Source organism: Gymnoscopelus microlampas, assembly GCF_963454915.1.
Source record: "Gymnoscopelus microlampas genome assembly, chromosome: 23".
NCBI classification, from domain to species: domain Eukaryota; kingdom Metazoa; phylum Chordata; class Actinopteri; order Myctophiformes; family Myctophidae; genus Gymnoscopelus; species Gymnoscopelus microlampas.
In genome coordinates, this window is record NC_139960.1 from 24,333,641 (window position 1) to 24,356,602 (window position 22,962).

The following is a 22,962-nucleotide window of genomic DNA, read 5'->3' on the forward strand; positions in this document are numbered from 1 at the left end:
TTTGCAATTGCATAATTTATTATTGCCTTTCAGTGAACATTACATATACTGTAGGAGTATAACACCTACCGGGGGGTCGGTAGCTGTTTGTGGGTGTGTATATGTAGTATATATGTCTGTTTGTTTGTGTGTACATTTAGTGTCAGTGTGCGTGTGCGTATATGTGTGCGTGCGTACAGTACGTGCTGTGTGTGTAATATGCATCATTTTCTCTTAGTCATTCACCTCAGGGAGAAGAGTTTTCTGCAGGCATAAAAATTTTAGCACCCCTCCCTCTCCCTCCCTTTCTATTCTGTGTCATCTCTCTCTTTCTGTCCCTTTCTCTATTCTTTGTCATCTCTCTCTCTCTCTCTCTCTCTCTCTCTCTCTCTCTCTCTCTCCCTGTCCCTTTCTCTCTTTCTTTCACTCTCTTTTTCTCTCTCTCTCTATTTGTGTCATCTCTCTACCTCTTTGGCCCTCTCTTCCCTTTCTCTTTCCCTGTTCTCTTGTTCTCTGTCTTGGTTTAATATTGAATGACTACCCCCCCCCCAACAACCTCTCTCTCTCTCTATCGCGCGCTCTTTAATTCGCTTCCTCTCTCAACGTTTAAATCAATTGCAATTCAGGAAACATACTGCAGTAATTGGCACAGTGTCATTGTGTCATGGTTACATCACCAGAGCAACAGTACGCAATACAATACCCATCTCAAATTAGACTAAGAGAAAGCAAATGTATGAGTACCCCCCCCCCTCTCTGTCTCTCTTATTGTCTCCCTAGTTCTGTCTGTTCCTCTTCTTTTTCCACCTGTCTCTCTTTCTCTCTCTCCCTCTCTATGTCTCTCTCTGCCGCTTGTCTGTCCGTCTTGGCTTGTCTGTCTCTCTCTCTTTGTCTCTGTTTACTTATCCACCATTCTCTTTGCCAATCATACACAGGATTCTACATTGTATAGCCTGATTTATGCCGAAAAACAGAAGATCTACAAGCTCACAGCGCTTCGCTCACAACAATCTCTCTATATTTGTCTCTGTCCATGTGTGTGTGTCTCCAGTTGGAGGTGTTTTGTGAGGTGATGACCCTGGAGCAGGCAGGTTACGTGATGCTGACCGACTACCTCCAGAACAACTTCAGGGAGCAGCAGCAGCAGTTCATGGGCCAGGTGTTCTCCTCCTACACAGGAGTGGAGGAGGTGCTCACACCCAGTAAGTGTTCATGTCAGGTTTAGAGATATGCATCAGTGTAGATCAGTGGTTCTCAGACTTTCTTTTGGCTCAGGGCACCACTGAATTACATTGTTACTTCATAGCACCTTATACATTTATGTCATATTACGGTATGCAAATTGTGTAAATCCTTCCCCCTAAGATACAGTATGTCATGAGGAAAACTTGAGAGAATATCTGTTTCCATTAGGGCAGGTTGAAAATAATGTTAAACTTGACTTGATTTAAACGTGATATTGATGAATTCCAAATATTGTCAAAGTATTCTGCGGCACCCTAGGGTGCCACGGCACCCACTTTGAGTAGATGCTTCAGAACATTTAGTACATTCAGGCAATAACTTCCTGCCTTTTATTTATCCAGGTAGGTTCTTTGAGCATGAATGCTCTTTTGCAGTCTTACTGTTGTTCCACTGAGAAACTCCACTGTGAGCCTTGCTCAAGGGCCCTTAGGTGATGGGCATTGAGGGGATGGTTCTACACAATGCCACCTGCTGCCTACAACAACAAGATGAGGGCCTTGTCGCTTTGTTGCCTTTTTCTCAAGGTCACCCAAGTCCTGCTTATAAAAACACCAATTTTATTATGCTCTTTGCTTTTAGAAAATAAGACCCAGTGGTGTGTAGGTCTTTTTACATGTCACCGGGCAATTCTCTACTTTGTAGTTTTATTTCTTTCATTTCTCTCAGCAAAGGCAATTTATTTTAGAGACCCTTTTTTAAAATTGAAATCAGATACGCAGAGGCAATTTGCCTCTAATGATGTGGAGACATGTTCCAGTTATTTTAATGTAGATAAATGTTGGGGTCAGTACCTTATGCTTCTAGATGAGTTTCTTTCATGGGACTCTTGTTTCCTACTTTGTCAGGACTGTCGTGTGCGTAATTGACACTTACATGGAAATATGTTACATTATTTGTTACATTGTTTGTTTAGCCTACTTTGCTACTGTAGTTGCTAGTTAATTGTTTTATTGCTTAAGGAGTTACCGTTTTTATTCAGTGTTCATGCTCCCGCGTTTAGTGTCCGGGTCGGTAGAGCTCTCGCCTTTGGACCACAAGGTCATTAGCCTGGGACCAGACGAATCTGCCAGTGCAAAAAAAAGAAATGCCCTCTGCGATTTGGGTCTGGCCCGCTCCATTGTGAATCCATTTCCTGCTCCCAAAGTCTGGGGTGACCAATCAGGGCCCAGTATCCAAATATGGGAGACTGTAATTGGTAGTTAGTTGTAGGTCTAACCAATTGCGTCCGTTCTTTTGATCCCGCCCCTTGGGAAAAAAACATCCTCATAGAAGCACCAGACTCATATCCACGCAGTGATATAGTCTGGCCACACAAGGCTACAAGGTCATGGGTTCGATCCCTGGCACTGCCAACTCATATATGAGTAGCACAGCTTGGGTGCGGCAAGTTGTGCGGTAAGTACTGGGAGCTGATGGTAGGTGGCGGTGTGGCGCCCCACCTCAGAAATCCATCTCCCACATTCTCGTCTGATACCGACAATAAGCTTCTCCGACCTACATACTTACTTACATGCTTCTGTTCCCTACTTCTCCACCACTCTTGTCCTTGTCCTCTTCTCTCTCCTTGTGTGACCTTTGTCTCAGCCTGCAGCTCTGAGCCGGAGAACGTGCAGGCGGACGCCCAGAACGATACGACCATCGTGGTGACGTGGGAGCGCCCCCGCGTGGTGTATGACACCACCATCGACTGGTACACCGTCACCTACCAGACCATGCAGGGATGGTCGCCGCTCAAACTGGAGTACAGGACCGACGGAGACCAGGACGTGGTACAGTAGATCTACAGTATCTATCTGTCTGTCTGTCTGTCTGGCTGTCCGTTCATTCGTTCGTGCAGACCCTTATGGGTCCATTTGGTTCCATTTGAACTCTCTCAGAGTTACACTCTTTCTAGAGGTAAACACTCAGGATTTTGCAGTGTACTAACAGGATCGATCAATCTCTTCAGCCTCGCCCATCCATTTGCGTACATTACATTACATCACAGGCAGCTGCTGATTGATTGATAACAGAGATCAATCCTGATCTCTGATGCGTCACTGAAGGTCACCTCGTGCGTGCGTGCGTGCGTGCGTGCGTGCGTGCGTGCGTGTGTGTGTGTGTGTTTGTACTTTAACCACTTAAGCCCTATGTAATAACTGTGCCACAGTGGAGTGAGTACAGTGAGTGTACAGTGGAACTGCACATCTGCTATATTCGCTAGTACAGCGAATACAACCATTTATCTGTGTGTGTGTGTGTGTGTGTGTGTGTGTGTGTGTGTGTGTGTGTGTGTGTGTGTGTGTGTGTGTGTGTGTGTGTGTGTGACAGTCAAATGAGAGCAAACAAGGGCAATCTAGAGGTGTGAGGTGTGCATAGTTCAATTCAAGCACACAGTAATATAGTTATAGTTCTGAAATATTATTTCGTTTTAATGTCATTTTGATGTTTGATGAAAAATCGGATTTGGGCTGCAGGTCTGAACATAGAGTCAGAGAGAGATGGGGTTTTCAGAACCCTACTTAAAACCCACCTATTCTCTTTGGCTTTTAATTGCACACTCTGTGTTATTGATGCTTTGTTTGTCTCAACCTTGTATAGCACTTTGGTCAGCTTCTGTTGTTTTAAATGTGCTTTATTAATCAAGTTGGATTTTATTTTATATTGATGTTGTATCTCTGTGCAGGGTGCCATCATCTCCAGCCTGCTGTCTAACAGTAGTTATGTAGTCCAGGTGGTGGCTGTTTGCACCAACGGCCTCACAGGACGATGGAGTGACCAGATTATAGTGGACATGCCTCTGGAAGACCCTGGTAACACACATTTGTGAAAATCTTTGACAATGTTGATAATTCCTGACAATTCCGGCCTGTAATGACCTGCCCAAAATAGGGACACCAGGTTGAAAGTGGTTAATTATGTATGTCTGTTGTCTTCAGAGAGTGATTCTGATGTGGAAATGGATTCAGAAGATAACCAGGAGGTGAGAGTGGCATCTGGGCATGACGTGCAAGGCATTTGTGGATCAACGAGCAAACTAGATCTAGAGCAATCTTATCTACCTTGTGAATATGGCTGATTAACATCCTTAGATCCCCACACTCTCTAAAAGCTGAACATCACAAATAATACGTTATTTTGAATCAATTCTGTAGCACAAGAGCAAACAGTCAAGTAGGGCTGAGTACTATTTCTAGCCACTGTACAAAAGAAGCCTATTATTTCGCCAGTGTGCTGATGTATGAAGTGGGTTTAATTATGCCTATTAATTACTGCAATTATCATCGGTTTCTCTCACTGCAGGCAATGTCCAAGACCAAATGGGAGAAGTCAGATATTCTGAACAAGGTTGATGACGTTGCAGAGGACCAGAGCCCAGTGGAGGAGGTTCCACTGGAGCAGACTAAGGTTTACCAGAACCAGCCCATAGCCGGTCAGAACCTGGCCAGAGACCCAGTCAACCAGAACCTCCCAGTCCAGTTCGGTTCCGGCTCTACCCCTAAGACCACCCTCGAGCCTAATACGCGTCTGAATCAGAACACAAAGAAGATGACGCCGGGGAAAAAACGGCTCAAACCAGAGCAGATCGGTTTGGACGAGAACTGGATCGACGAGAACCGGAAGAGCCCGCCGCGCCGACCGTTCTCCGGCGCCACTTCTGACGGTGACAGCGCTGCCATCTGGGTCACCATGGTGTCAGAGCAGCCAGGCTTCCTGTTTCCCTTTGCCCGGCCCACCACCCCGCCGGGAGCCCGTCGGCGAATCACAGAAGAGGCCTCGCTGGCGGCGCTGCCGCAGCAGGTAATCAATCAGTCACACTCATTTTATTTGTGTGTTTAGGTTGAATCCATCCATTCTAAAACAGTTCCTCTGTTCCCATTTTCACTACAACCTGATTCGTTGATTGAGCTATGTGACCCACATTTTTTTTATTTTAACCCTGTTTGTAGTTAGATTAGATTATGCTGATGTTAATATGGCAGGAATCCAGGCTTCCTACTGCAACATGCCTCTGATAAACTTAACGCGTCACATAGGCTACTGTATGATTTTCCCTCTCACAAGATTTGACTTTGATTGTTCAGACTGGCAGCCCAAATCTGATTGTATTTGAGAAACAAATCAGACTTGACTGCAGTCTGAACAAAGAACATAATTCCAGCAGATTCCAACTGAGAATGTTAAATTGCAGCCTCTCCATCAAATGCCCTATTGATCAATAAAGCTCTTGCCTGATTCGTATACTCCACCATCCGCACTGTGTGGTGCTCAATGATCACAGGAGCGTTAGATGTGTCCCATCTCCACCATTCAGGTCAGTGGTCCTGATGAGTCAGACCAGGCCACCGAGAGAGACCTGTTGCCCCCTCAGTCAGACCCCTACACCCCTCCTGTGGAGGACCTGCAGGTTTCTGACCTATACTATGAAGACGTGGTGGGCAGAACTGGGTTTGAAGGCTCCACCACTACTACTGCTGCTGCTGCTGCTGCTGCTGCTGCTGCTGTGCCAGGTTGCTTTTGGCTAAGTCTGTCTGTCTGTCTGTCTGTCTGTCTGTCTGTCTGTCTGTCTGTCTGTCTGTCTGTCTGTCTGTCTGTCTGTCTGTCTGTCTGTCCTGTCTATCATAGGAGGTATATTTTGTTGTCTGTCTTATTATGTATATTTTGTCCCTCAGATGATGATATGGACATGGGGTTGTCCGTATCCAAAGACGGTTCTGTCTCTGTGACCAGACCTCCCCCAGACACCAAAGTTTCCTTCTCCTCTATGGCAAGGGCTACAGCTCCCAGCAACACACTCTCCAGCGTGGCCTACAAAACCTCCGCCCCTACATCCTCCCTCACCAGGATCGTGATACCCACCACGCAGCCCATGTTCAACGGTAGGAGTGAGGAGTCGACACATTTAGTAAAAGGTTCAGTTAAACAAGCACTTAGTTTCACATGTGTGTAGCTGTCTGTGAAACCGGTGAGTTTTTATTTGAATAATTTGTTTTTAAGTTTCATATCCAATCGAATCTACCTCACTGGTGTCAGAACTTTGTTTTCTGCACAATATGCACTTTAGATGTAATTGAAATGAATTGCTTGAACTATAAAGTGTACATACTCTATTTATACTATACTGTAAACACTGCATAAGATAGGCCCCTGTCTCAGACAGGAACCCTGGCATGACTATGAATCCTATGCATTCTGTAATAGGACAGATTTGTGTGAATCATGCATGCATGTTAGTTCAAATTACCGTGCTCTATTTTAGGGTTCATCATGTTGCGTTTTAATCATAAATATTGAATGAATATTACTGTAACATGTCATGTGTGCTACATGCAATCTTCATACATTATTTGCCCCTGTTCTCTTGAACCTAAGCCACTGCATCTGCGCACATTCAAATGTCTGATGAAAACATCATACCTCCAAAAAAAAAGAAGGAACATTTGTCAGGAATAAGAAAAATCATTGATTTATTTTTAAATTATTATACAGTAGTGGTAGTTGTAAGTATACTGTAGCACCAGTATTAACATGTGCTAGGTCATGAAATCTAGCATAATATACATTTTTAAAATATAAACATGGGAAAAATCTTCAGTGGAGTTGCAGTATGAGGTTTTCAGAGAACAGTAGCTAGTGGTGGTGGGTGATGGTTGAATGAGGGCAGGGAGATAGATATGGTGAATGGTTGCTCTTCTGTTCTCCAGCCCGCTGCTCTTAACCACTTAAACCCTGCAGTACTTATTTGACTGGGGTGAGTGGGGTCCCCCAGGGGTCTATACTAGGTCCCCTCCTTTTTCCCTCTACAACAAAACTCTTTGCCGAAAATAGCCAATCTACAAGCTTACAACACGTCGCATTGCGACACGCTGTGAGTGACCATGTAGTTCGTCAAAATTCACTGAGTAGGGATGCTTGGGTGAATTTCTGCTATAATTTGTGTATTAACTGTGGTGTGGTGTTGTTTAAGGGTAATTCTGATAAGATGGGTGGTGGTGATGATGATGATGATGATGATGATGATGATGATGATGATAGTGGTGATCATGAAGTTGTCATGGGGGGTTGATTTAGTGGCTCGCTGGCTTGTTCTCCGAGCTTGTGCTGATTTCTATTGAGGCTATGAACTTCACTTTCAAACTCAACTGAGATATTTTTGGTTCAGTGGATCTGCTTCTACTGCTGTGATTCCTCTGCCTTCATCTGGTCTGTATTCTCTTCTGCGGCTCAAGCCTGCCCTCTGGTGGTTATCTATTTAACAGCTGCCCATTGCTGTTTGACTTGGGGATGCCTCTGTTGCTTTTTCTCTCAAATCACGTGCTTCTCAGAAAGCAACTTGCCAATCCTCACTTCCTCTTTGCATCATTCTCATCTTTTTTTCTGGTGGATGGTTATGGGCATGATGATTCCTCTTTAAAGTTCTAAAGAACTCTCCCTCCATTTTGTTATCATGGATGGATGGATGGATAATGAACCATTTCTACTCTCTTGAAAAGGATATGTTCTTTTATCACATCAGTGAGTGTGATTTGGGACTTACATCTTCTTGCAACACCAATAAACTTAAGATATTACATAACCACTCTATACCGTATACCTGTGTGTCATTTTTAAGTAGTGGATGCGTTGTCACATAAATACAAAGACCCCTCAGAGTTTATATAGTATTTACTTGTGATTCAAAACTTTGCTATGAATTGTCTTCTAGCGAGAAAACCTTCACCCAGGTCTGAGGGAACATCTGTGGATCCCACGGACCGATCCACTGGACCCCTTTCAGAAGAAGGATTCTTGACAGAGGGAATATTAAACAGGGGAATGCCCCAATCTCCCTCTCCGTTTGAAGAATCCGTCAGCAGCCTCCATCCTACTTTAGTCTCCCCTAAAGATGGAATGAGTGATGTTACCGTTCAGCTTCATGACAAGCTCTCAGAAGAACGCTCCACCTCACTGGAACAAGATTTCAATTACTTGACACAACACTCTAATACCCCAAACAAGCTTCCTACTGAGGGTGTGTCGACCAGGCTTGACTCTTCATCGGATGAGGATCTGAGCATCATCTTGGGAAATTCTGGTGCATCAAATACCTCTCTCACTCAAAGTGACAGCAGTGCCCTAAACCGTTCTTCACAAATCTCTCAGAATAGGTTGGATATTTTACGCATAAATGTTCTGCATGAAGAAGATGGAGCTAAAACACATCCTGAGCAGCACTCTCCCACCTCCACTCAGTCTTTTTCCACCTCTACCTTGAATACTTTAAGCCCTTATTTCACCCATTATTCAGGGGAAAGCAGTACAGATGGACAGATGGATAGCAGTGGATCAGGCTCTGGTATGTATAGCAGCAGCCTCAGTCATGATTGGGACAAAGTGTCTTTGCTGACAATCAATGCTGACCGTTACCCTGTGACAAGAAGTGAGATGGATGCAGAAACTAGCAGTGAAACGCAAAGCCTTAGAGGAGGCTATACAGAGAGTGAGCCAGGGGCTGAGTCCAAGAGTGAGACAAGAATTAAGGATGATGAGGTAGCCAGTGACAATGAGACAGGCAGGGACACAACAAAAGGAACAAAGAGAGGAAACAAGATAAACTTTGTTACGGACATTTTGACTGACTTCTGGACAAGAAGTGAGACAGAGGGCGAGTCAAGCGATGAGACTGAGGATGCTCCCTCTAACGATGAAGATGCCCATATAGTTAGAACTGAGGTCACAACCAAAGCGGTTGGCTGGCCGGAGGAATCCAGTGGTTCTGGAGATGATGGAAAAGATGGGACGAGAGATGTTAAAACGCATAACAAGGACCTTCAGTCGTTTGTCAGTCTGAGAGAGAGAAGCGAAGAGAGAGATAGCAAAGGAGATAGGAACGGTAAAGAAAGCCATGTGAGGGTTTCAGCTGATCAAAGACGGGATGGGAACGAAAACGGTAAAGACGACATAGATCAAACCGGAGATAGGGAGGGTCTGCAGGAGGTTATGAAGGAGAGTACGTATAAAGCAGAACTGCATGTCACTGCACATAAGGACAGCAGAGAAGTGGATAGCATTGCAGGTGAATATGGTAATAGTAAAACAAGGTTAAAAGAAGGTCTCAAGGACGTCATGGTTAATGCCACTTCAGAGCCAAATGTGACTCTTGAAGAGTACAGGACAGGAGATGAGAGTGACGAAGAACCTGGAAATATTGAGGGTGTTGAGGAGTCTAACATAAGCAGTGATGATGATGATGATGATGATGATGATGATGATGATGATGATGATGATGATGTTGGCGGTGGTGGTGGCGATGGTGGTGATGAAGGTGTAGTTGGGAAGGGCTTGGAGCGGCCTCCAACAGAGGATGAAGTCTCTGGTGTGGTCCGAACTCCTCTCTCAGAGTCTCGTGGTCCTCTGGTCACGCTGATGCACGGCAACAGATGGTCCATGGAGGATCTGAAGACAGGTATATCTGCCACACTGTGAAGCCAATGCAGCATCTCAGCTTTCTCAACCACTTGAACCCCAGCATCCCTGTTCTGGGGGTAACGTTCACCAAAAATAGCAGATCTACCAGCTCACAATGCGTCATAATGCGACGCGTTGTGAGCTGGTAGATCCGCTATTTTTGGTGAAGAGATTTGGTGTCGAGCAAAAAAAGCTCTCTACCGAGTACAGTTGCAACTCAGGTCCGTTTTACTAAGTTTTACTAAGGTTGAAGTGGTTAAAGCCTAAGGGTGAGAGGATTTCAGATGATTCACTGCAATCTTTTTTGTAGTATCTGGTGAAGATTTTTTTTTTTACAGGAACAATAACTTTATTTGAACATTAAATTGCTTGTTAAGAGGGATGTGTTGCAGTGCAGTAGTTGATGATTATGAGTTAACACACAAACCCACTGATTTATTCACACAATCCCAAATCTCTATTTTATCTCACTCGCTCTCGCTTTCTCTCTTTCTCTGCATCTGCCTCTCTCTATCTGTGTCTCTCCATCTACCACCCCTAGAGGGCAGTAGTAACAGCAGCCATGAGTCAAGGGTGGGTTCGGTTGGACGCGTGGAGAAAGAGAAGAGGACCGTGGTTCCTCTGGCTGTGGTCTCAACTCTCACCATCCTCTGTCTACTGGTACTGGTCGGAATACTCATCTACTGGAGGTACGTGCAGGCACGCACGCACGCACATTCACCCCAAGGCATCCCCAAGACGTGGACTTTTAGTGCTCTCACCTGTAATTCAGCAGCAACCCAGACTATAAGAATGTTTGTGCAACAACAACAAAATTGTACAGAAAAGATATATAATCCTAACTCTCTGTTTCCTAGACTCAATCAATACCAGATAGTCCATTTATTTGGAGTTCAGATTATGCAATTGAAAGTGTAGTTATTGATAATCTGACATGCGTAATTACACTAAGGTCAGCATAAGAGCATTATCAGCTTCTCAAGAAACTAGGATACATTACCAGGTAAACAATGAACCTAGCATAACATTCTGTACATTGAAACTATAAGATGCCAGGTAATCAATGAACCTGGTATCTCGTGGAGTACGCTGATGTCATCATGGAGTACGCTGATGTCATAAATATGATGTCATAGACTGGCCTAGACTCTTTGGGCATGCCTGACACGGAACTCCATATATGGAGAATACAAGGGACACAGACAGACAGATACAGAAATCTCCATATGGCCATAACAGGGACACAGACAGACAGGTACAACAGGTACTCTGGCAACGGGTACAATCGGTATTGCATAACCAAGTAAGGCATGGATTTTCAACTAGCATTTTTCCCAGGGAAAGATGCAAATAGGAAACCTTGTGCAACAGAGTGTTGTGATGTGGAGTGTCACATCTATTGGCTGATGACTTGTGTGTGTGTGTGTGTGTGTGTGTGTGTGTGTGTGTGTGTGTGTGTGTGTGTGTGTGTGTGTGTGTGTGTGTGTGTGTGTGTGTGTGTGTGTGTGTGTGTGTGTGTGTGTGTGTGTGTGTGCCTGTGTGATGTGTGTGTGTGTGTAACAGGAACTGTTTCCAAACAGCCAACTTCTACCCAGAGGACACCATGTCTCCTAAAGTCATCTCTCCTCCGTCTACACCTGTGCTGCTGGCCACAGGTTTTTTTGATTGATTGATTGAATATTTTATTAGGCAAAAAATGTAAAACAACACATTTACATTTAAAATACTTTGTCTAACAGGTCCGTTCATAAAAGTCCTTGCGGACTTGTTTCCAATGAGGGCCTTGGTAACACACATGCACGCACGCACGCACGCACGCACGCACGCACGCACGCACGCACGCACGCACGCACGCACGCACGCACGCACGCACGCACGCACGCACACACACACACACACACACACACACACACACACACACACACACTCACAACGTGTCTCTCGCGTGTTTCAGATGGCCACGAGCCTCTGACAGTCAAACAGTTTGTGAAGCACGTCATGGAGCTCCACAGTACCAACACATTCTCCAAGGAGTTTGAGGTACGTAACACAGTCAAATCCGTCATTTCACCTTTCACAGTTTCACACACCGGATTTTGCTGTGTGGTCTGAGACAAACCAGTCACAGCAGTATAACCAGACCTGACTCCAGTACCTAGTAAAAATGTGTTGTTCATTCATACATTTGTTATTCATACATTTGTAACTCATACAATTACAATTACAGGTTACATTTGTACACTCTCTGAGTTGCATGGGTTTTCAGGGTAGTGTGTTATTTTGCTCCTGTGTACTGTATGTCCAAGTCATGCAAATCCATAGTATCCCATCTGTTACAGCGCCTTAATGCTCTCCATGCCTCAATTAACATCACATGTAGAACTTATCCACAGGAATGGGAGTTGGTTCATTTCATCATATTGCTGCCAGACAGTCATCTCAATATAGGCAGGATGGTTTGTGCAATAAATAGGTAGCGTCATTTAGTGTTTTGCTGTTATTAAAGATTACATTTAGGTAGCTTTTGCATTATTAGACAGTGAGAGAGACAGGAGACTACAGGCAGAGATTTGGAATTGCAAAACTTGTGTTTGAATGTTTATATGAGGTTGTATTTATAACTACACATCTTTAGCAGTTGTTATGGCTTTTTTAACTGTCATGCTAAGTTTGAAAGACGATCTATTTTGAGAATCATATACTGTACTCTGTCTATAAAGAACTTAGGTAGTGGTTTAAAGTGACATTAATTTTGCAATACGGCACCCTAAATAAATCATTTCCACACAAATGTTTCTGCTGCAAATGTTAGAGCAGAGAATCTCCCATGGTGCTCTCTGACATCGGATTGGCATTGAATGCAGCCCTTGGTAGATACACACAAGGTTAATGGGTACTTTATGCTAAAGTTAATTGTATAGCATTAGCATTACAAATAGTCATCTTTTATGCCTGGATCGCAAAATTAGTACCATTTTATCTTTTTAATTTCTTTTAAATTATATAATTTTACCTTTGGTGAAAAATGAAACCCAAGACACATTTTCTATATACATTTCTTTTATTTGGAATAAATGTGCGGGAGACATATATGTTTATTCCCTCTTAGCCCCACATCTCTGTGTGTATCTATAGCCCATGTTTCTGTACCTGCACTGACTCCTCTGTCTGTCTGTCTGTCTGTCTGTCTATCTGTCTGTCTGTCTACCTGTCTGTCTGTCTGTCATCCTTACCTCACCCCCCCTCCTCTCCCACATCATCTCTGTGCTTTCTGCATCCCTACCACCCTCCATTAGATTGTCAAAGATTCTTATGAGGTAAGACACCTAATCCCCTTGGTATTCATGTGCAGTTGCAGAATTGCATTTTCCCTTGTAATTTTTAGTTTTGGGATTAAGAATGTTTTTTTTTCTCTTATAGATCATCAGATATATAGATCATACACAAATTATTATTTTTTGCCAATAATGCTATGCAACCATCAGCAACTGCACTGATCTTGTGTTGTCTTGTCTGTAATATTACAATAGTGTCATCACATCATAATGTCATGAATGTCAGAGCTTGATAAAGTATGTAATGGTTCGGCGTTATGTTAATGTGTTTTTCTTTTGGAGTGAGACTTTTTGAAATGCTTAAACGGTGCTGTCGTTGTCATTGTGTGTGTAGTAGATACTGTTGATTCTATAGTCAGTGGACCTCGCAGCAATGAAAAATCAGTTTTCCCGATTCCTAAACAGTTGACATTTGGGAATGTCATCATGGAATACATAATGCATGACCTATGGCAACATAGATTCTTCATAGATTCCTCACTATCCCTCAGTAAAATCCTTGTCTGTTTTTCATTTATAACTCTGAGAGTTAAAGGACCACAGAACAGAACCCATTTTCAACCTACTGTATGTTCATGTAATTGGTCCTCACCAATGCTAATTATAAATTGACACTATTTCTGTTTCTTGCCCTGTGTTTCAGAGGAGGGCTGTATTTTACTTTTTATTTTTGTTTTTGAGCGGTGTAGCCGCTCCTATAAGTGGGTTTTGGTCCGTCGTGAAAAGACCGTCGTGAAAATGTGTCTTTTGCTGTACTGTGATTGGCTGACTCTATTCACACCCTTTGCTCAGTACTGTGATTGGCTAGCGAGACGCATGATGAGTATATAGAGTGAGTATAGTGTGAGTATATAGAAATTGTGCCATCTTATAATGACCATTTGTGAGGACCAATAAAAAAAAAAGAGAGAAAGGCATCTGTTTGGCTGGAGTAAAAATCCCCAACAAGGTGCTCTTTGGTACAACAAAATATATTTTTGTATAAGGGAAGAAACCAAGGCACTCAAAGCCTTTAATAGTCAAGGCACTCTTGTGGAAAAAATAAAAAGCCCTTATAGTCCATGAGCCAGAGCCCCAAAATTGAGCAATGATTATCGAAAGAGTGGGCAAAACCATACCTATATTAAATTGTTTATAGGGTCAATATAAGTAAATAAATATATGATAACCTTTCCACAGGAGCAGCTTTTTCATATTTATCACACATTTTGTTATTTTCCCCATACGTACATGACAGGTGAAAAAATGACAAAATTAAAAAAAATAGTTATCATAATGAAACTTCCCCAGTTGATTACTTACATGAAGACAATGATTTATCGTATTACAAGTTTTCTGAAATTGTATATTTAAATATGCAAATTAGGTATTTTAGTCCATGAGCCAGAGCCCCAAAATTGAGCCAGATATTGAATATTCCCTCGTTAAAAACCTTTGACTCGAACATCTTAACAAAATTAAATAAGAATGTTGACTCTGGCTTTGTCCAATGTTCCAATGTTGATTCTGGAAAGTTATGCAAATTTGGGCATATTTTCCTAATGCCTCATTTGCATATTTAAATATACAATTTCAGAAAACTTGTAATACGATAAATCATTGTCTTCATGTAAGTAATCAACTGGGAAAGTTTCATTATGATAACTATTTTTCAAATTTTGTCATTTTTTCACCTGTCATGTACGTATGGGGAAAATAACAAAACGTGTGATAAATATGAAAAAGCTGCTCCTGTGGAAAGGCTATCATATATTTATTTACTTATATTGACCCTATAAACAATTTAATATAGGTATGGTTTTGCCCACTCTTTCGATAATGAAATCTTGTCTGGCTCATGGACTATTAATAGTCTGGCTAATGCATGGCAAGAATGAAAAAGAAAAAGAAGAAAAAGGGTGACTAAAAGTGCTAAAATACTAACCCTGATGAAGGCATTGTTTCCGCAACACGTAGGTGCATTTTTCTATTCTTGCCATGTATCAGCCAGACTATTGAAGGCTTTTGAATTTTTCCACAAGAGTGCCTTGGTCTCTTCCCTTTTTTTGCAAATCAATTATGAAGATATGGTTAAAAATGGTTGAAGTGCTCCTTTAAATGAACAGAGAAGGATTCTACTGTGTTGTTACTTGCCGCCTCTGATAGGACATGTCTGAGCCAGCTGTTGGAGGTTATACACCAGGGGACATGGGAGAGGGGAGAAGCCCAGGACCTCCTGGGCCTCCAGTTTCTTGTAAAACACGCCGGTGGCTGATGGATGTCGCTGTCTTGTGTTTCAGGAGGTGCAGGCATGCACTGTGGACATGGGCATTACGACAGACTGCTCCAACCACCTCGACAACAAGAGCAAGAACCGATACATCAACATATTGGCCTGTAGGTGGACCTTTTATACATGTACAATCATGGCTTCATTTAGACAGGAGAGTACAGAGACAGAATTGAACGAGCTGGGATGTTGAGATTATGTGGTCAACACACAGGTCAGCTACCGGCATGTCCCAAGTAAACACTTCAATATCTATTGGGGGAAAAAAGAAAGAAAAGGCTTTCACATTTTAATTCCAAAATCTGGTTTATTTATTTAAAAAAATATTACATTTTAATTACGTTTTTGAATTATTACTCCTGCATGTGAAAACCTTTTGGTTTGTATTGCGAGTCAGCAAACCACATAATTATTAGCTTTTAATTAACATCTCATGAGCTGATATTATTGTATTGAACACTTATGTTTTAGTTTAAAATGTATTACTCCTTTTTATTCTTGTGTACTGTACTGTATTGTATTGTACTGTACTAATATTATTATTATTATCATTATTAATAATGAACTTTTGTGGTTATTGTTTCATGCAGATGACCACAGTCGCGTGAAGCTTTGTGACAGTCTGGACAGAGACGGAAACACTGCAGACTACATCAACGCCAACTTTGTTGATGTAATTAATATGTTGTTTTTTGGAAACCAAATGTGGAGTGTCATCCATCGTAGCTCAATACAGACACATGTAGAAGGTTGATTGTCACCCTGACTGGCTGGCTTCCACCCTCGCTTTGGGAACGAGAGTATGTTTGTTTAAAACATTTTTTTTGTGATATTATCAAACATATATGAATAACTAGAGAGGGGGATATCAACCCTCAGCACATTGAACCCTACTGTCTTTCTCAGGGACACAGCTGAGGGTCGAACCGGTGACCTTACGATATCCAGACAGTCTCTATCCACTCTGCTTTGGCTATAATCAATAGACTATTTAAGTCTATGAGTTTGAGTTACAAATGGATAATTAGATTTGACTGTGTATACAGTTATACAGACTTGCCAAATGACTGGTTTATTGAGTGTCTATCTTTTACTCCCCTGCTCCGGTTAGGGTTATGAGCGTCCAAAGGCCTACATCGCTGCTCAGGGTCCCCTGAAGGCTGGCAGAGAGGACTTCTGGAGGATGGTCTGGCAGCAGAATGTTGGAGTCATCATCATGATCACTAACCTCAAGGAGAAAGGCAGGGTAGGAAAATACTTCTATAGGGCCCTACCAATATAAAGTACAGTATACATGGTATCAGCCAAAATACGATCAGGTAGTAGAGTTGACCGTTTCCATCTACTGCTGTTATGTTGTTTCAGACCAAATGTGACCAGTACTGGCCAGAAGAAAACCAGGAGGACTATGGTCCATACCAGGTGACACTTAAAAGCACCAAGACCCTGGCCTACTACACACTGAGGACTTTTACTGTCCGAGACATCAGCAATAAGGTACCACCTACTGTATAGTACACAATACTGTACACATCTCAGTCCAGTTTAGTCTAGTCTAGTCTAGTCTAGTCTAGTCTAGTCTAGTCTAGTCTAGTCTAGTTTAGTTTAGTTTAGTTTAGTTTAGTTTAGTTTAGTTTAGTTTAGTTTAGTTTAGTTTAGTTTAGTTTAGTTTAGTTTAGTTTAGTTTAGTTTAGTCTAGTCTAGTTTAGTTTAGTTTAGTTCTCAAGAGACATGCATGCATGATTCTTTGTGCATGTTTTGTTTCTCTCACACACACTGATGTCCTGTCCTGATCGCCTGGTTCCTTCCAGGTGTGTCAGAAGCGTGTGGAGCGTCCAGTGGTCCAGTACCACTACACCCAGTGGCCAGACATGGGCGTTCCGGAGTACACCCTGCCTGTCCTGTCATTCATCAAGACGTCCTCCCGGGCCAGAACACAAGACACAGGACCTGTACTGGTCCACTGCAGGTACACACCACAGAACACAGAACATGTACTAGTCCACTATAGGACAGGTGCAGACTGTGTCTGTGTATCTATCCTGAGTGTACATTTGTTTGTACTTTAACCACTTAAGCCCTATGTAATAGCTGTGTTACACAGTGGAGTACAGCGAGTGTACAGTGGAACTGCACATCTGCTATATTCGCTAGTGCAGCGAATACAACAAGTTATCTGTGTGTGTGTGTGTGTGTGTGTGTGTGTGTGTGTGTGTGTGTGTGTGTGTGTGTGTGTGTGTGTGTGTGTGTGTGTGTGTGTGTGTGTGTGTGTGTGTGTGTGTGTGTGTGCGTGCGTGCGTGCGTGCGTGCGTGCGTGCGTGTGCAGTGCTGGTGTGGGGAGGACAGGTACCTACATAGTGGTAGACAGCATGCTGCAACAGATCCAGGACCAGGGGATGGTCAATGTTCTGGGCTTCCTCAAACACGTCAGAACACAGAGGAACTACCTGGTACAGACTGAGGTAATTGCACGCATGCACGCACACATGCGCATTTACACTCAGAAGACCAGCATGTTTTCCTCAATGCTGTAATCAAGTAAAGGCTCTCTCTCTCTTTCTCTCTAGGAGCAGTATGTGTTCATTCATGATGCTCTGGTGGAGGCCATCCTGAGCAGGGAGACCTCAGTGACCTCTGACTTCCTCCACTCCTATGTGTCTGACCTCCTGACCCCTGGGGCCTCAGGCAGAACACGTATGGACAAACAGTTCAAGGTCAGAGATGGCTCTGGCTTTGTCTTTGTGTGTTTGAATTATGACATCATTCGACATCCCATGCTGGAAAAGTAAAATACAGTAAAATGAATTTCACGTAATATATTGATGCTTTTTTTTAAATGTTTTGAGTATATCATATAATCGTATATTCCATTGACATGGAATATACGATTGCTTTGTGAGGATCTCTTTAGTATTTCAATCTTTTTGTGAGAGAGACAGAAGGAAGGTTGTGAGATGTTGATGATGAAGGCATGGCATTTTCAGGATTTGATCCAACTAGTCCAGCTAATACGATATTTATGCTCCACCATACGATGGCGTCACGTGCCAAACATAGCCAATCTACAAGCTCGTTGTGAGCTTGTAGATTCAGCGCACAACAACACCCGTTGTACAACAACGTATAAATCATGCTCAGATGTCCATGAAGGTGTGCAGTCGTGACCTGACCAGTGACGGACAGAGAGGACATGGTTTATTAAACCAGTGGTTCTCAAAGTGGGGGGGGGGGGGATTCGAGGGCATCCCCAGCTAAATTTGTTAATACACCATCCCAATCATTTTAACCACTTTAACCATATTTTATACCTTGTACAGTATATGTAGCTTGTACATCTGATATTTCTTACTTGAATAATTTTGAATTTTTAAACTTGGGGGTCCCTTGCACAAAACATTTTCAGATAGGGGGTCCGTGGCCAAATACATATCAATTTGGGGGGTCCTTGACATGAAAAGTTTGAGAACCACCGTATTAAACAGTGGATTCCGTATGACGGCCTATTGGTTATGTTGCAGCTGATCAGCCAGCGTCAGGCCAAACATGCAGACTACAGCACCGCCCTGACAGAGGGAAACGCCGAGAAAAACAGAGCCAGGGCCCTGATGCCTGGTGAGGAACACACACACACACACGCACGCATGCGCGCGCACACGCGCACACACGCACAAACATAATACCCCCCACACACACACACACACACACACACAGTTCACTATTTCTGAGTCCTTTGTGTTGATTCATCCATTTGAGTCTCGTCTAACTCTTGAGTTACAAATGGATCTGTTAATATTAATAATTAATATTACTGTACATATACTAACATGATGTGCCTCTTTACTGTACCGTTTGTGTGTGTGTGCGTGTAGTGGAAAGGTCCAGAGTGTGTTTGTCTTCAGTTGGACAAGACTCCACAGACTACATCAACGCATCCTACGTCATGGTGAGTTGACACTCACCAAGGGGGAGCAGGGCTGCTGTGGATTGGTTCAGAAGATATTTGACGTGTAATACTGGTTGTCTTTTCAGGGCTACCGTCTGAGTAAAGAGTTCATCCTGACCCAGACTCCTCTGAGCAGCACTGTCCCTGACTTCTGGAGAATGGTGTGGGAACACAGCACACACACCATTGTCTGTCTGCCCGATGCATGCAGTCCGGTAGGAGACACGCACACACGTACGCACGCACACACAATAATATTTCTGGATACAAAATGTCACTTTAGCTGTGTTTCTGATTCCTTCAGAGTGAAGGGGACGAGTCCAGTGCCTACTGGCCTACTAAGGACCAGCCAATCAGCTTTCAGGGATTCACTGTGTCATTCTCAAAGGAGGAGCATGTCTGTCTGTCCAATGACGAGAGACTGCTGGTGCAGGACTTTATACTGGAGTCTCCACAGGTGACTCACGCATACACACACGCACACACAAAACATGTTGCTCCTCCTAATATTCATTATAATGGGATGCTCACACATGCGCTTCAGATGCGCGGTGACCTAGAAGACAATGCAGAGACAATGTAATGCACGCCTCAATTTCCCATGCTGTCTTGCGTGATGTGGGAAGTGGTGTAGTGCAGTGGTTGGCTCACTGAAGGAAAACTACAAACGAAATGGCTGCCAAGTGGGGTCAACCCACGGCGCTTCTTTCCTATTGGTTAGCGCCTCGATCAACGTTCACCAAGGTCGAACTCGCATTCGTTGGACTTCACACGCTTCACAAAGCCGTCAACACGCTCCAATGGGATTCTCCATCCCTTCTCTCTGATGGAATGGAAGTTCTGACACGTCTGAAGCGCATGTGTAAACGGGCCCTCACACTTCAGCTTACTCTCTCTCTGCTCTTGTCTCTCTCTCTGTCCACTCAGAATGACTATGTGTTAGAGGTGCGTCAGTACAGCGCCCCCTGTTGGCCCAACCCAGACAGTCCCATCAGGAACAGCTTTGAGTTGGTCAACACGGTCAGAGAGCACAGCAGACTCACAGACTCGCCCACGGTGGTCCATGACCCGTAAGTACATCAACAACACACCGGAATCCAACGCAGCCATTATTCAGCTGCAGCTGCATTGCTTACTAGCCATGATATAAACACTTTCTGTGGACACAGCCCCAGACAAGAGTAAGAGCAGTCAGCAATAGAAGAATATCGTCGTTCCATATTCTAACTTTTTGTGTTTTTTCCTAAATGAGTGCCCTATTTGATCAAAAGTAGCAGATCCACAAGCTCGAAACGCGGGTTTGAGCTTCTAGATCTGCTAGTTTTGTTACCTTTGAATTAGAATCCTGAAAAGTAACAGTTTTGGACATAATGAGGTTTCTCCCCGACAGAGACGATATATCAGTATCAGCACGTACAATTTTCATGTGTGTGTGTGTGTGTGTGTGTGTGTGTGTGTGTGTGTGTGTGTGTGCGTGCGTGCGTGCGTGTGTGCGTGCGTGCTGTGGCAGGTTGGGAGGCAGCATGGCGGGCCTGTTCTGTGCGCTCAGCACTCTGTCCAGCCAGCTAGAGGAGGACGGGGAGGTGGACGTTTACCAGGTGGCCCGTATGACTAACCTCATGAGACCCGGGGTCTTTAATGACGTGGTAGGTGGACCACTGTACCACATTAACCCATTGAGACCGGGAACGCATCTGTTGTCATTTTAGATTTTTAGTTATAACCATTATTTTATACTTTTGGCTATTCAAAAATAGCAGATACATGAGCTCATCTGCTATTTTTGAAAAATCTTGAACATTTTAATACAATTCTTTGAATACATATATTATTTTGAAACAACATTTTTAACTCAAATCTTTGCTTCTGGAGGAAAAATATAAAAAAAAAAAAAATTACAAATGTATATTTGAATTTTTGCACAAATGTTCTCGATTTATTAGCAGATCTACAAGCTCATAGCGCGGCACTCGGTGCTGTGCTATGAGCTTGTATATCTGCTATTTTTGAATAACCAAAGTATAAAATAATGGTTAAAGTTAAAATCTAAAATGACAATGCTTTCCCGCCCGGTCTTAATGGATTAATAGACACACACCTGCATACATGTATACATCATGTTTACACTCTGACACGGAGGAAAACATGTAAACCATGTGTTTGACTGTTTGTCACAGTTATAAGTAACTCGGAAAGTTTTAATCCAATTTGAATATTGTTTATTTCTCAAATTGGTCTTTTTGTTTGTTTGATTGGCTGATTGATTGCACTTCCCAACATACAAGGTCAAGGTCATAGTGCAAGGTCAAAGTTTAGCCTACAGTATATTGGTAAACATAACGGGAGCAGCATCTCTGCATCCAATTTCTAGTGTTGTCATTGTTAGTGCCCAGTGCACGGCGATGTTATTCATTCCAGTGGTTCTCAAAGTGGAGAAGTTGATAGTTAGGAATCAAATGGACCTTATGGATTTGTGACTCCGAGAGTGTACAAATGGAACCAAATGGACCATTTGTTTCCATTTGTTCACTGTCTCAGAGTTATGAGGGTCCGTGGCCTAATGCATATCAAACTGGGGGTCCTTGAAACGGTGACCTTGTTGTGTAACCGGAGGCTGTGCATGTCCTTCCAGGACCAGTACCAGTACCTGTACCATGCCGTGTTGAGTCTGGTGAGCAGCCAGGAAGACCAGAAAGCTCTGCAGTCTGCTGAGACCAACGGCTCTGTTCCACTGGGACAGACCAACATCGCTGAGAGCCTCGAGTCCCTCATGTAGAGACTGTGATGCCTGATTTTTACTTGGTTGTCGCACCGAAAATGGCCGCTCAACAAGCTCATAATGTGCTGTGATGCGCCACATTTTGAGGTGAAGGTGTGTTCCAAATCAGGCTAAATGGAACACACGTTGAGAATAGCAAACGAGCAGACAAACGTAGACACGAGACACAGTACATGTATACACACACACTGCAGACACGCACGCACGCACGCACGCACGCACGCACGCACGCACGCACGCACGCACGCACGCACGCACGCACGCACGCACGCACGCACGCACACACACACACACACACACACACACACACACACACACACACACACATGCTCACAGTTACATGCAAACACGACACAGTACACACATGTACTTACACACATATACATACATAGGTTCATTTCAAGGGCACCAAGCCTTGAGTGCAGTGTGTCAGTCACTCATAGAAACACGCACGCACGCACGCACGCACGCACGCACGCACGCACGCACGCACGCACGCACGCACGCACGCACGCACACACACACACACACACACACACACACACACACACACACACACACACACACACCCTGTCATTGTGCTTGGCTACTAGGAAGTTATTTCCTGAAGTGAGGGAAGGCATTAAGGTCTTTCCAATGAAAAACCTACTCTTTTCCACCTTGGTTTTAGTCATTGCTAGACAGCATGGAGCCAGTTGTAGTGGGACCAAATGCTATTCAACAACAATAGCAATTACATAATAGTACATATTAGTTATAAAAGTCTGTAAGATCAAACCATACTTACAATAAGCTGCTTCATGAGTGCACCCATACCCAAAATAATGTAGTGTTATTATATATTATTATTGCTTGAGCAAGATTTTGCTTAACCCAGTCTGGCTTTAGTTCTCTGAGAATTGTCCAGTTTCATAGTCATCCCCTTGCCTGCCAGTGATTTCCATTGTCCAATGAAAATGGTGGATGAATATCTAGTCAGTTATTT

The 22,962-nt window shown here is 43.4% G+C and overlaps 1 protein-coding gene across 1 annotated transcript in view; it reads left to right on the forward strand.

Moving 5' to 3' along the window:
- The window catches only part of LOC311039592 (receptor-type tyrosine-protein phosphatase zeta-like), a gene marked incomplete at both ends in the record, with an annotated part of 46,346 nt that extends 24,372 nt beyond the window's left edge, over positions 1 to 21,974 (forward strand). Inside the window, 25 exons of the mRNA XM_084049532.1 lie at positions 1,031 to 1,181; positions 2,809 to 2,993; positions 3,890 to 4,016; positions 4,143 to 4,186; positions 4,507 to 5,004; positions 5,519 to 5,714; positions 5,877 to 6,083; positions 10,193 to 10,340; positions 11,215 to 11,306; positions 11,606 to 11,691; positions 12,948 to 12,968; positions 15,266 to 15,362; positions 15,846 to 15,928; positions 16,367 to 16,501; positions 16,621 to 16,752; positions 17,067 to 17,224; positions 17,582 to 17,717; positions 17,823 to 17,969; positions 18,774 to 18,867; positions 19,125 to 19,198; positions 19,285 to 19,413; positions 19,503 to 19,655; positions 20,126 to 20,268; positions 20,709 to 20,844; positions 21,831 to 21,974. Of these exons, the coding sequence (XP_083905658.1) occupies positions 1,031 to 1,181; positions 2,809 to 2,993; positions 3,890 to 4,016; positions 4,143 to 4,186; positions 4,507 to 5,004; positions 5,519 to 5,714; positions 5,877 to 6,083; positions 10,193 to 10,340; positions 11,215 to 11,306; positions 11,606 to 11,691; positions 12,948 to 12,968; positions 15,266 to 15,362; positions 15,846 to 15,928; positions 16,367 to 16,501; positions 16,621 to 16,752; positions 17,067 to 17,224; positions 17,582 to 17,717; positions 17,823 to 17,969; positions 18,774 to 18,867; positions 19,125 to 19,198; positions 19,285 to 19,413; positions 19,503 to 19,655; positions 20,126 to 20,268; positions 20,709 to 20,844; positions 21,831 to 21,974 (3,516 nt within the window). The remainder of the gene's footprint in view (positions 1 to 1,030; positions 1,182 to 2,808; positions 2,994 to 3,889; positions 4,017 to 4,142; positions 4,187 to 4,506; positions 5,005 to 5,518; positions 5,715 to 5,876; positions 6,084 to 10,192; positions 10,341 to 11,214; positions 11,307 to 11,605; positions 11,692 to 12,947; positions 12,969 to 15,265; positions 15,363 to 15,845; positions 15,929 to 16,366; positions 16,502 to 16,620; positions 16,753 to 17,066; positions 17,225 to 17,581; positions 17,718 to 17,822; positions 17,970 to 18,773; positions 18,868 to 19,124; positions 19,199 to 19,284; positions 19,414 to 19,502; positions 19,656 to 20,125; positions 20,269 to 20,708; positions 20,845 to 21,830) is intronic.
- Between the last annotated feature and the right edge of the window lie 988 nt (positions 21,975 to 22,962).